General features: G+C 41.9%; 2 protein-coding genes across 7 annotated transcripts in view; one reads left to right on the top strand and one right to left on the bottom strand.

The window, feature by feature from the left end:
• Dtx3l (deltex E3 ubiquitin ligase 3L) overlaps positions 1–13,804 on the top strand; it is a 60,190-nt gene that overhangs the window by 4,741 nt on the left and 41,645 nt on the right. For 3 of the 4 annotated variants that reach the window (XM_031363792.1, XM_031363791.1, XM_031363789.1), the window contains one exon: positions 451–532. The exons of the other annotated variant lie outside the window; for it this stretch is intronic. The gene's annotated coding sequence lies outside the window, so the exon portion shown is untranslated. The remainder of the gene's footprint in view (positions 1–450; positions 533–13,804) is intronic. 4 annotated transcript variants of the gene reach the window in all.
• Parp9 (poly(ADP-ribose) polymerase family member 9) overlaps positions 6,587–13,804 on the bottom strand; it is a 37,195-nt gene continuing 29,977 nt past the window's right edge. For all 3 annotated transcript variants that reach the window (XM_031363785.1, XM_031363787.1, XM_031363786.1), the window contains exons 9-11: positions 13,649–13,794; positions 11,693–11,867; positions 6,587–7,358 (exon numbers count right to left, since the gene is read on the bottom strand). In XM_031363785.1, coding sequence (XP_031219645.1) covers positions 6,964–7,358; positions 11,693–11,867; positions 13,649–13,794 — 716 coding nt within the window. In that variant the 3' untranslated portion in view covers positions 6,587–6,963. The remainder of the gene's footprint in view (positions 7,359–11,692; positions 11,868–13,648; positions 13,795–13,804) is intronic.

Here is a 13,804-nt window from a genome sequence, read left to right as displayed (position 1 = left end):
CTTGAACTCAGAAATCTGCCTTCCTCTGCCTCCCAAGTGCTGGGATTAAACGTATGTGCCACCACTGCCCCGCTATCATTCTCTATTTTGTTTTTGTCTTTTTTCTATGAAAATTCAAACTCAACTGACCACATACATATTGATACTGTTTTTAAAACAACTAGAAAACTTCAGGATAAGAGTAGAAGATAGAACCGGGCAGTGGTGGCGCATACCTTTAATCCCAGCACTTGGGAGGCAGAGGCAAGTGGATTTCTGAGTTTGAGGCCAGCCTGGTCTACAGAGTGAGTTCCAGGACAGCCAAAGCTACACAGAGAAACCCTGTCTCAAAAAAAAAAAAAAAAAAAAAAAAAGTAGAAGATAGCTTTTTCCTGCTGGGCCGTGGAGCTTAAGCAGGTTGTGCTGCATGGTGGTGGCAGCTGAACCCAGCATGTCCTTGGGCTCTTCCAGGTGCTTGAACAAATGTCTTCCACAAACTTATCATGGAAAGTGATTGAAACAAGCTACCAGGACTACGTTTGCCAATAACAAGGTACAAATTCGTGTAGGTGGCTGTAGTGAATGTCCAACTTTGGGAGCTGTGATTTTGTTTTTTAAAAAAAACCCTTCATTGTTCTGGGTGCAGTGCACATTTTGGAAGGTAAAATGAAGACTTGGTCAAGAAACCATGAACAGAAGCAAATGGTGAAAATTAGTATTTAATTTGATATTAATAAATGTTATGTAGAAATAAAGTTAATTTAAAAAAAAAAAAAGAGTAGAAGATAGCGGGCTAGAGAGATGGCTCAGCAGTTAAGAGCACTGACTGCTCTTCCGGAGGTCATGAGTTCAAATCCTAGCAACCACATGGTGCCTCACAACCATCCATAATGGGATCTGACACCCTCTTCTGATGTCTGAAGATAGCTACAGTGTACTTACATATAATAAGTAAATAAATCTTAAAAAATAAAAATAAAAAGATTAGAAGATAGCTCAGTCAGGAAAGTACTGGCCACTGGACCAGGCTGGTCAGCCAGCCTGGCCTAATGACCTAATCAGCACGCCCCAGATCTCAGTGAGAAACTTCCTCTCAAAAACAAAATAAAAAACCAAGGTGGACAGTTCCTGAGGAACCACACCTAAGGTTGCCCACACAAATGCACATACTTTGGCATGATGGCACACACCTTTAATCCCAGCACTCTAAGAGATAGAAGCAGAAAGATCTATGGCCTACATAGTAAGACCCTGTCTCAAAACCTCTGCAAAATAAGCTGGAAAAAAACCTGCCAACCTAACATATAGAAATAGACAAAAACAATACAAATGTGGATTTATGTTATTGCTCAAACACAGAGAAATAAACATGTTTAATAATTATTTAATTAATTAAAGGCATGTAGTGGCAATGCACACTTTTAATTCCAGCACTCAGGAAACATGAGGCAGAATGCAGATCTCTGAGTTCCAGGACAGCCTGGTCTACAGAGTGAGTTCCAGTACAGCCAGGGCTACACAGAGAAACCCTGTCTTGAAAAACAACAACAACAAAAAAAAAAAAAATGACAAAAAAAAGATACGAAATTTACTTGGAATTATATAATCTACTATATTCTTTTTTGTTACATAAACCCTGTTACTAAAAATAGCAACAGGCCTAGTTAAAAATGGCAGTTAGTAATAAGTACAGGAATTAAGTAGCAGGTATAACAAAAGTGTGGCAACAATAATGCTTCTGTCCCTTTGCTTCAGCAACTTATTTTAATTCTTTGTTGCCTGTTTAGACTTTGTAGGATATATTAATCTGTATTCTTTTCACATACTTGTTTTTATGCAGTGGTGCTGGGGAATCAAACCCAGGACTTCACACATGCTAGTCAAGTGCATTACCAACTAAGCTCAGCCTCTTAGTCTGTACTTTAAAGTATATAAATATAAGAATAATATAAGAACAACTAAATACATAGTATCTGTATTAAATAAAAATAATGATGTATTTCTGTCCTGAGAAGGTTGAGTATTTTTATTCTTTCTGTTTCCTTTTCCATTAACACTTCTATGAACTGCCTGGAGCCTTCAAGGGATGTCAGTCTCTCTCTCTCTCTCTCTCTCTCTCTCTCTCTCTCTCTCTCTCTCTCTTTCATGTAATGGTAAAGCTGATACCATCAAATATGAAATTTTGACTTGCAGCTCTGCTTTTTTGCCTGCTTAGCAGTGGTTCCTATAGTCATTGTAATGACATCAAGCTAAATTTTCTCTTAAATAGTACACAAACATAGAGTGTTGAAAGTTTTATTTACTAACAAAGCAGGTTAGAAGCTTCTTTAAAGCCATTCTGGGGACTGGAGAGATGGCTCAGTGGTTAAGAGCACTGACTGTTTTTCTGAAGGTCCTGAGTTCAAATCCCAGCAACCACATGGTGGCTTACAACCATCTGATGCCGTCTTCTGGAGTGTCTGAAGACAACTACAGTGTACTTACATATAACAACAAATAAATCTTAGCTGGTCAGTGGTGGCGCACTTCTTTAATCCCAGCACTTGGGAGGCAGAGGCAGGTGGATTTCTGAGTTCGAGGACAGCCTGGTCTACAGAGTGAGTTCCAGGACAGCCAGGGCTATACAGAGAAACCCTGTCTCAAAAAGACCAAAAAAAAAAAAAAAAAAAAAAAAAAAAAAAAAAAAAAAAAAAAAAAAAAAAAAAACCAAAACCAATAAATAAATCTTTTTAAAAAGTTAAACATCCTTTCTAGGACTAGGGTACTGTCAGTGGGAGAGTGCTGACCTAGCATGCCTAAGGCCATAGGTTCAGTCCCTAGGACCACAAAAATAATAATAATACCCACCATATGTAAAACCTCATTCTGCCATGCCCACTCGTCTACTCCAGTAAAGTCTGCGTGTCAGGCATGAAGGCCTGATCACAGACCAGATACATACAGCTTCAAAGGGAGCTTGCTTCCTAGGTATTCAGTCGCTAACATCTCCTAACTCAGATGTGTTCCAGATTAGTCTTTCCAGTACTCAACATGCCTTCTTATTCAGGTATAAAGTTGCCCCAAGAAATGATTCATAAATAGCTAAACAGATTGAACATTATTTCCTGGCCTCCACAATGTTTCAATGATCCTAGTTGATTTCCTAGCTGTTATTAGCTCGGAATTTTTTACAAGGAATCTGCCTTATCAGACAGGGTGTCTCCAGAGTTAGAGATAGAAGTCAGGCACTAGCAGTTCCCCACAAGGCAGAATCGCTTTACATACCAGAGAGAAGTTGAAGGGCTTCCATCACTAATTATCTATGTTACAACCAAGGATATTCTCAAGGACTGCTAGAATGGGACCTCCAGGTGCTTGCCCCAGACAGACCCAGAGAATTTATCTTGGGGCTGCCAAGATAGCCCAGCAGGAAGGACACCACTGCTCCTCTGCTTTGCACCTGGCTGTTTGATCTTACTGACTTTGATATGACAGCTACCTGCCTACGTGATCCCTGACATATGAGTACACTGTAGCTGTACAGATGGTTGTGAGCCATCATGTGGTTGCTGGGAATTGAATTCAGGACCTCTGCTTGCTCCTGCCCCACTCTCTCAGGTCCAAAGATCTATTTATTACTCTATGTAAATACACTATAGCTGTCTTCAGACACACTAGAAGAGGGCATTAGATCTCATTACTGGTGGTTGTGAGCCATGTGGTTCCTGGGATTTGAACTCAGGACCTTAGGTAGAGCAGTCAGTGCTCTTATCCATTGGGCTGTCTCGACAGCCCTGGCAAGACTCTTAAACATGATGCAATGTCCTAAAAAATGATTCAGTGTCCTAGGGTAAGACAGTTTCCATCTACACAGTATATATATGAGAATATTCATAATAGCAAAAATACTGTGCTTTAATTTTTGCATTTATCAAAAAAAAAAAAAAACAGAAACATAAAAGACCAGACATGTGTACAGCCATGTGGTTGCTGGGATTTGAACTCAGGATCTTCAGAAGAGTAGCCAGTGCTCTTAACAGCTGAGTCATCTCTCCAGCCCTATAAGCCTGATTTTTACTTTGTGCAAATACACTTGGATTCTGCACTCCCTTGTGTTGTTTTCTGTTGGTCATTTCTTCGCCAACACCTTTTGTAGACCTGACCAGGACCGTGTTCCCCCGCGGACTGAGGGAGGCCCAGACTGGCCAGCCTGTGGCATCTTTCCATAAAGAAAATTGTTATGAAGCACAGACATGATCTGAAGCTGCAAAATTGGAGTTAAATTTTAAATAAGTTTAAGTAAAGAAACTTAGAAAGTACAATTTAACTTGCCTGCCTTTTTCTAATGACTTTTTTAAGATATATTTATTTTATATATATATGAGTACACTGTTGCTGTCTTCAGACACAGAAGAGAGCAGCAGACCCCATTACAGATGGTTGTGAGCCACTATGTGGCTGGGAATTGAACTCAGGACCTCTAGAAGAGTAGCAGTCAGTGCTCCTAACCATTGAACCATCTCTCCAGCCCATCTGAGGACTTTTTTTTTTAAAGTGTAGAACTAATCCTTCCGTGTTCTTCACAGATGTCATGTCCTCTCATTCTCAGCTTGGTACCATTCAGTCAACACATGCAGGCCACACTGTCTTGACAGTTAGTCACCCTTTCGCTGTTCTTTTTTTTTTCTTTTTCTTTTCTTTTTTTTTTTTTTGTTTTTTTGTTTTTGTTTTTGAGACAGGGTTTCTCTGTGTAGCCCTGGCTGTCCTGGAACTCACTCTGTAGACCAGGCTGGCCTCGAAGTCAGAAATCCACCTGCCTCTGCCTCCCAAGTGCTGGGATTAAAGGAGTGCGCCACCACCACCAGGCTTGGCTACTCTTTTTCATTACTATTTGTCTTTGTTAGGATTTCATTGCCCTGAAGGGACACGTGACCAAGGCAACTCTTACAAAGGCAAACATTTAAATGGGACTGGCTTACATTTTCAGAGGTTTAGTCCATCATCACCATGGTGGGAAGTATGGCATCCTGAAGGTAGACTTGGTGCTAGAAGAGCCAAGAGGTCTACATGTTGATCCGAAGGTAGCCAGGAGGAGAATCCCTTCTGTACTGGGCAGAGCTTAAGTATAGAATCTCAAAGCCTACCCCCACAGTGATGCATTTCCTCCCCAGGCCACACCTATTCCAACAAGAACATGCTTCCTAATAGTGTTACTCCCTGTGGGTCAAGCTTGAGTCTGTGGGGGCTAAACCTATTCAAACCACCACATTATTACATTTATTTTTATTGGAAGGGGGTTGGAGGAATTGTGTGGAAGTCAGGCGACTTGCAGCAATCAGTTCTCTCCTTGAACCATGTGAACCCCAGGGATCGAACTCAGGTCATCAGGCTTGGTAGCAAGTGACTTTACCTACCAAGCCATCTCAACAGCAGCCCCACCCACATTTTTTTTTAAATGTGTATATGCTAGAGATTGAACCTGCAGCCACACACACAAGAGGCAAGCGCACTATCACTGAGTACATCTCTAGCCAAACTGCAATATAGTCTGTTTGGGGGAAAGCCAAGAAAAAAAAAACCAGCTGTGTTCTGCAAACAGACTCAGAACTCCTTAAGCAGGAAATCTGAAGATTTTTAGATACCTAGAAATGGTTGGCTTAGGAGTGAGTATTACAGGCTCTCAATGGTCCATTGTCTTAGCCATGTGAACTTCTTACTTTGTGTTGATGGACCCACTTATAGCAGACCCAGAATGGGACCCCTTAAACAAAGGACCAAGGTAGGAGACCTTCCAAGCCAATAGTACGAAGCCAAGATTTTAGGACCGTACCATATAATAGAATTAACATGTTTCTTACAAGAAGGATACAGCTTCAGGTAAGAGCAGAAGAGAATGTTCTTATGAGTTGAAGATTGAACAGTGAGAAGTCAGAGGTTTAGAATTACAGGTAAATATGAACATGGCAGTAGGCAATACATAGCTGGTAAGATCAGCCTCTCTATTACAAATAGCACTTTAAAGTCAAATTCAGCCCCAGTCAGGTGGATTCAGTCCAGATAAGAGCTATTCTCTTTGCTACACTCTTCTATCTCTGCTCCCCCTTACCTTCTAGTCTCTGTTCCTTTTGAAGTTTCTTCCGAGTCCTTGGTGTGTTTGTCCTGCTCTCACCTGTAATCCTCCTTTAACGGTTATCTGTTCATATTGGTTCATGTGTCCATATCCGCCTTTTTGATTATTCAGGATAAAATGTTTTGGGGATATTTGTCTTGCTTAGCATCCAGAAAGTGACTGAAGCACGCGTAGTAAGCAATCAATGCTTGGCAAGTTAATCCTTAAGCCACATAGGAGTTGAATGGCATTGGAGGTTTGTTCGTTGTGGGGAAGGTGGGTGTTGGTTTTTCCATGACAAGATTTCTCTGTGTAGCCTTGGCTGTCCAGGAACTCTCTCGGCAGACCAGGCTGGCCTTAAACTCAGAGATCTCTCCTGCCTCTGCCTCTCAAGTTCGGGGACTAAAGGTGCGTCCCACTATACTCAGCATTGAGTGGCACTGTTTGATAAGACTAAACTCTTGATGTGCCTTCAGAGTTTGCATCATTCCATTTCACACATTAACGATTCAGAGCCACTTACTCAGGCAAAGGTGATTTATTTGGATATCCAAAGCACTTTATAAAATTATATAGAAAACCTGAAATCATCCTGTTGTCCTAGTTTGTGCTATCACTTTAGAAAATAACAGGCTTGAAAAAAATATCCTTGTTCTATGTAAAGTATTCATGCTGTCACTTATAGGAAAGGAGATGAAAGATGTCAAGTAGAAAAGACATCGAGGAAGTTTTAGCTGGTATCTGCCCAAATCAAGCCCAGAGGTAAAGATGAAGGCACTACGAGGCTAGTGTGTAGCTGGTGCCTTTAGTGACCCAGTCAATCTGAACAGATAACCTGTTATTCATCATCTTGTCAGTTCTCTCAACCCCTTCTGCTTGTTAAAATGATGTAGACACTACACAGGGCTGCCGTTTGAGACCCTTCCCCAGGACTGCACAGAAGAGCCCATTCCTGGTCCTGATGAGTAGCCCTGCGACCACATCGGATGCTGTGAGAACGCCCTATCCTGTGCACAAGTCCACAAGTACCGGGGCAAGGCCTGCATGCCATTAAAAACAACAATGGTTTCAGGGCTGGAAACACTGTCAACTACGCTGTCATGAACATCTAGGGCCCCGGGACTCAATGGCGGAGGGATGATATTTGAGAAATTACCCTGACAGAAAGACCCTGTGAGTACTTCCGCCTCAAACACATAGATTAGCCTGTCAGTGCTAGAGGTTTTCTTGACCTTGTCTGCTAGTTTTTTGAGGCTCCTGGTGAAATATATGCCAGCTCCATAAACTGGGTCTGAAAGAGAAAAAAAAAATATGTTCTGGTAGATGATGTCTATTTGGGTGCTAATATCCTCTCTCTAGACATTCACATAATTAATGACGACCTCCACCCTAAGTTGCTCCCCAGAGACTGATACCATCAACAACAGTTTTACATTAGAACACACAATTAGAATTTACAGAGAAGTCGCTGGCTCTCAAAGCAATTTCATATTGATTAGATTCAATTAATCTGTAATTTGGGTAATATTTTCATTTAAAGCATGAAAATCTAAGATTCGGAGAAATTATGATTCAAGTCAATATTAACCAGGCAGTTGGCAGGAATAAGGAAATGTGTTTTTCTTAGAACATTGGCAGGCTACATAAGCTACAAATAGGTCTATCTATCTCTACAGCTACTGAGACTACAGCCTTTAAATAGCATCCAGTAAGGGCAGGCAGCACTCAGGCAGGAGGATAGTTGAATTTGAGACCGGCCTGTGCTATGAAGGCAGCATGAAAATCAAAAAGAGAAAGGTGAGTGGGCTAGAAGGTAGAGTTCTGGGCATTGTATGTGAAACAATGTAAATGTTTTTGGTTTGTTCAAGAAGAGCAACCTGTTTATGAGAACATAGTCCTTATATCCCTTGCAAGGTATCCTAGTCTCTTACTGTGGCCTGGTACAATGCCCACTAAGTATCCCCCATTGCTTTAAACTAGGGTTAGGAACTAGGTTTATACCTATTATATTATACCAGAAAAGGTAGATTCTGGGATGGATGTTAACAACACTCAAGAGCCAGGCATGGTGGTTTATGTCTGTAATCCTGGCACATAGGAGGCTAATGTGGGAAGATTCCGAGTTTTCAGCCAACTAAAAATATACAGGAAGACCTTGTTTCACAGAGCAAAATAACAAAAATGAAAATAAACAAACCAAACCCCTCCAGACTACAAGCCAAATTCTGGGCTTCAAGATGGTCCCTATCCAGTAGCCCTTCTTCGCAGTAGAGGGACTTAGTGCAGCATGTATTAGCACCATGGAGCTATGGTTCAGTCCTCAGCAGCGAAAACATCATGTAGAGGGAACACACTAAAGCCTCTTTGAAGCACCAGTGTCATTCCTTCTTCCTATCCCTTCTACACCGAACCAAATATTGGGAAGGAGAAATGCAATATAAGCCACATGAGACACTTCAATAGTTGTTGGGGTTTTTTGGTTTTTTTTTTTGGTTTTTCCAGACAGGGTTTCTCTGTATAACCCTGGCTGTCCTGGAACTCTGTAGACCAGGCTGGCCTTGAACTCAGAAATTTGCCTGCCTCTGCCTCCCAAGTGGTGCTGGGATTAAAGACATGCGCCACTATTGAACTGCCCTGCACTTCAATAGTTTTATAGTAGCCACACACACATATACATAATAATAATAATAATAATAATAATAATAATAATAATAATAATAATAATAATGAGCCGAGCATAGTGATGCATGCCTTTAAACCTAGCACTCAGGAGGAGGCAGAGGCAGGCAAATCTCTTGTGGGTCCTAGGTCAGCCTGGTCTACAAATTGTGGCGAGCCTTTGAGGGGGCCGCTTGGCAGGAATCTGACATTGGCCAAGGACAAGGAAATGGGCTTCAGGCAGGAATCTGACATTAGGCCGTGACAAGGAAGTAAGTTCAGGCAAGAATCTGATTTTAGAGTTAGGCAGTAGGTGGCGCATGCCTTTAATCCCAGCACTTGGGAGGCAGAGACAGGCGGATTTCTGAGTTCGAGGCCAGCCTGGTCTACAGAGTGAGTTCCAGGACAGCCAGAGCTATATAGATAAACCCTGTCTCAAAAAACCAAAAAAAAAAAAAAGCTTCTTTTTGAATATTGTCTCAAGGACAAAAAGAATAAAGCTGAGAACAAAGCCTCTTAATACATTTACCCACATATAAAAATATTCCATATATATTAATAATATATGTATATATAAGATATTTATTTTTAACTCAGGAATATTTATATATAATAAGAAAATCATGGTCTTAAAATTCTAGCTTCCATAGTTAGTTTAGTTTTCTGAGAAGGTTTTCTTCAACAAAAGGCTGAGAACCTGAAGGACTGAAAACATGTTTTTTTCTGTTTTGATTTTAAGCTATAGATGACAGGAAAATAAAGCATGATAGCTTTTAGAGCAGTTCTCTCAGTTCAAATATTCTTTCTTCCAGCTGGTAGAATCAAAATAATAAGAAAGAGATGTAACTAGTTCTGACCCAGAAACTGCAACCATCCCCCTCTCCAGCCTAACACCGCCTCCAAAATCCTAAGCCTGCCTGCACTGTCTGGGGAGCTCACTCCCCCCACCGTGTCCTGGGAAGCCATGGGCTCCCACAGCTGAGCCTACCTGCTGTCTTGACTTGAAGCTCAGCAAGTATAACATTCCCTCTATTTCCACTCCCCTCCCCCACTCCTGGCCAATGCACACACTTCTGTCCGCCTGCTCTATTATTTTCTCTGGCTCCAACAAACTAATCTTTGAGTTCCCTGCTGAGTCCATTTCTTAAACTGTTTTATCGATGTTACCAAGATCCTGCAAAAGGAATCCTGCGTCCCCTTGTGGGATCATGAAGACATGAACTTGACCTCAAATGAACCCTCCTACTTTTTTTTTTTTTAAAGATTTATTTATTTATTATATGTAAGTACACTGTAGCTGTCTTCAGACGCACCAGAAGAGGGCGTCAGATCTCATTATGGGTGGTTGTGAGCCACCATGTGGTTGCTGGGATTTGAACTCATGACCTTCCAAAGAGCAGTCGGCGCTCTTCCCCACTGAGCTATCTCACCAGCCCAAACCCTCCTACTTGCTGAATTTTTCAAATTACTTTTTGTGTGTTTGCAGATTTCATTTATTTTCTATGTGTCTGTGTGAGAGCTTGTGTACATGTTTGTACACCATGTGCATGTAGTATCCACAGAGGCCAGAAGAGGGCACTGGATCCCTCTGAGACTGGGGTTTTAGATGGTTGTGAGTTACTGTGTGGGTACTAAGAATCAAACCCTGGTCCTGGGGAAAACAAATGCTTTTAACTTCTGAGCTATCTCCAGCCCTGCTTGCTATGTATATATGTGTATATATATGTATACATAATACATACATACATACATACATACATATATATATATGCATACATATATATTCATTTTTATATGTGAGTGGTTTGGCCTACATCAGTATGCATGTATGTACCAAGTATGTTCTTGGTGCCTAGATAGATCAGAAGGGAGCATCAAATTCCCTGGAACTGGAGTAATAATAGATGGTTGTAAACTACCAGTAACAACTGCTTTTTTTTTTTTTTTTTTTTTTTTTTTTTTTTTTTTTTTTGGTTTTTCGAGACAGGGTTTCTCTGTGTAGCCCTGGCCTTCCTTCTTTCTTATTTATTTATTTATTTATTTATTTATTTATTTATTTATTTTGCAACAAGTGCTCTTAACCACTGAGCTTGCGGAATCTTTTAAGGAATCATATTGCTGGAGAAACTGTAATCTGGCCACAATAATCTGAGCATGTTCTAGCCTGTGAGGCAGACCAATGGCAGTCCCTCTCTAGGCAGTAGACCTAGAAAGGGACAAAGGCTATTGAGCAATCCTGTCCAGCAGCACACAGTAAGTGTTCGTTCTGTGTTTTCCCTCTCCTGTTTCAAAATGGGAGTTATCACTACACTTCTCCCAATCCATTTCATAGCAGTGGCTAATAAGTAAGAGGGGCACTTCATCTGCCAGATTATACTTGCTTCATTCACAGGAAATAAAGGATGGAAGGGCTCGGCATGATGGCACATGCCTTAAATCCCAGTAACAGTGTGGGGGGCGGAGGGGTGGTGCAGGCAGATCTCTGTGAGTTACAAGACAGCCAGGACAACATGGACTCTGTCTATAAAAAGGTGGAAAGGCACACAAGATACCAGTTTCTTCAAGTTACTTTCTTAAGTAACTAAGTTACTTTAAGTTAAATGTCAGCTTCTAACTAACATGTGCTCTGTGGATGGAATATATGAAGTTTGCTTTTCAGGAGGAGTTGATATGGATAATTTTGTAGAAATGAGAAAGGTAAGGAAGGGACACATCAAGGTGCTCTCTGCAGACAGGATAGTTAAAACACAGAAACTGGAATGAGGTTAAAATCAGAACCATTGATACATCGCATCAAAGTATTGCCCACAAACAAAAGACAGAAAAGATATAAAAGGGACCATTTCTAAAGACTTCACCCCTGAAGCCCAGGGACGAAGGATCCCTTCCCCACAGCCATCCAGTCTGCTAGGCTGTGCCCACATAGGCAGCTCTGAAGAAGCCCCCAAGGACAAGCCCGACACCTACCGTAGGCTGTGGTGTACAGTCTGTGGAAGCCAACTCTGCACACAGCATTGCAGAACTGATGTGGGACCTGCTGAAACAACCTTCGGCTCTCAGATCCCTTTGGCATCCTCTCTTCCATCATTTTCTTCTTCTCTTGGAAGGCGGCCAGCAGCACCTTATTGTCTATCTGCTCCACCTGTAAGCAAAGAAGAGACTAGAACCAATGCTCTGAAAAATGGCTACTTAAATTGTTTCCTGCACTGCTTGAAAGATACATGTGCTCCGTGGATGGAATATATGAAGTTTGCTTTTCAGTTCTCTCCTAATCTGGCTTCTCTCTCTCTTCAAAACCTACCTATCCCCTTTTTCAATAAATGCATGTAACAATGTCAGTTGTATGCCTATAAACCCAGAAGTAGAGACAGGAGGATCAGAAAGAGCTACATAGCAAGTATGAAGCTAGCCTGGGCTACATGAGACTCTGTCTCAAAAGAAAGTAGTTTAATAAAAATTCACAGGCTTGGGGGATGGCTCGGTTAGTTGGTAAAGTGCCTGGCTTGAAAACATGAGGACCTGAGTTTGGTCCTCAGGCTCTTCATTTTAAAAAGCCAAACATGGGACATGTGCTTGTAATCCCAGCACGTGTCCCTGGGGCTCACTGGCTGGCCAAGCTTGCCCAACTAGCAAGTTCCAAGTAAAAGTGAGAGACCCTGTTTTAGTTATTATTCTATTGCTAGGAAGAAGCACCATGTCCAGGTTATCTCTTATAATAGACTGCATTTAACTAGTGCTCGCTGTCCGTTTTTGAGGTTTACTCCATGATCATCATTAAAGGAAGCAGGCATGTACTAGAACAGTAAAACAGAGAACAAGACAGGCTGGCGGAACTTTTAAAACCCCAGAGCCCAATCCCGATGACACATCTCCAATAAGGCCACACCTCCAAACCCTTCTGAAGTAGTTACACTAAGTGTGGACCAGGCATTCTAATGTATGAGCCTGTCAGGGGCCATTCTCATTCAAACCAGCACAGACCCAGTCTTGAAAAACAAGGTGAGCTGTGGAAGAGAAGAGTCCTAAGGCAGGACAACAGCTAAGGTTTCCTGACCTCCACGTATTAGAGACCTAGAATAGTAGTCTTTCCTGACAGTCTTTTTTTTGTTTTTGTTTTTTTTGTTTTTTTTGTTTTTTTCGAGACAGGGTTTCTTTGTGTAGCCCTGGCTGTCCTGGAACTCACTCTGTAGACCAGGCTGGCCTCGAACTCAGAAATCCACCTGCCTCTGCCTCCCAAGTACTGGGATTAAAGGCATGCACCACCACTGCCCAGCCCTTTACCTCCTTTTCACTGTTTCTTTTAAAGCTAGCTAAGCCAGAGACTGTGGGGTCAGACCGCTGTCCATGGGGACAGGACACAGTCTCCACCTCTGTTAGAATAGAACCGCGCAAGCTCCCCCACCCAGTGTGCTGGCTCTTCTGCTTTCTGAATAGCACACCCTACTGATGAGAAGTGAAGTTTTCCCTTGTTGAGACACTTTAACTGGAGGAGCCTCTCTATTTCAACAGCATACACACATCAGGCATGCCTATCCTGCTACATGCACAGCTCCACTGTGTCATCAGCTTGTGCAGTCACTGGTACTGAAATGACCTACAGGCATAGTATGTGTCCCATTAAAGCTAATGGTTTAGTGAGATAAAAGTGCGTACACGGAGGTAGCATGGCAGGCTAAACACTGTGTGCTTTCCACTGTGGTGGTCAACACTTCCTCATAAGTCTTGAATCTGTGGCTCTGCTTGTCTTGACATCATGTCTGTCTACTGATTCCAACTCTACCCTCCAGGCCTGTATTCACACCAGGTCTTATCCCAGACTCTCAGGCTGAGCGGCTGAGTCCTTGGCAGGAGGATTTTTATTTTGGCTACAGAACCAGTTAACAGCTAGGTAAACCAGAGCCTTCTTTGATGTGATAGATATACCTTCACAACCCACAAGCCACACTTTTCAAACTGTTTCTTTCGGTCCTGAAACTCCTGAGTTAAAGATACTGGGTATCGTTGAAATGTGCACGATTCTTCCATTTTCTTCCATTCGTCTGGTTTTCCTTGCTGGTTGGTCCCCTGTCCTTAAAAAAA

This window comes from Mastomys coucha, unplaced genomic scaffold (assembly GCF_008632895.1).
Source record: "Mastomys coucha isolate ucsf_1 unplaced genomic scaffold, UCSF_Mcou_1 pScaffold12, whole genome shotgun sequence".
NCBI classification, from domain to species: Eukaryota; Metazoa; Chordata; class Mammalia; order Rodentia; family Muridae; genus Mastomys; species Mastomys coucha.
This window is presented reverse-complemented; position numbering and strand designations above follow the sequence as displayed.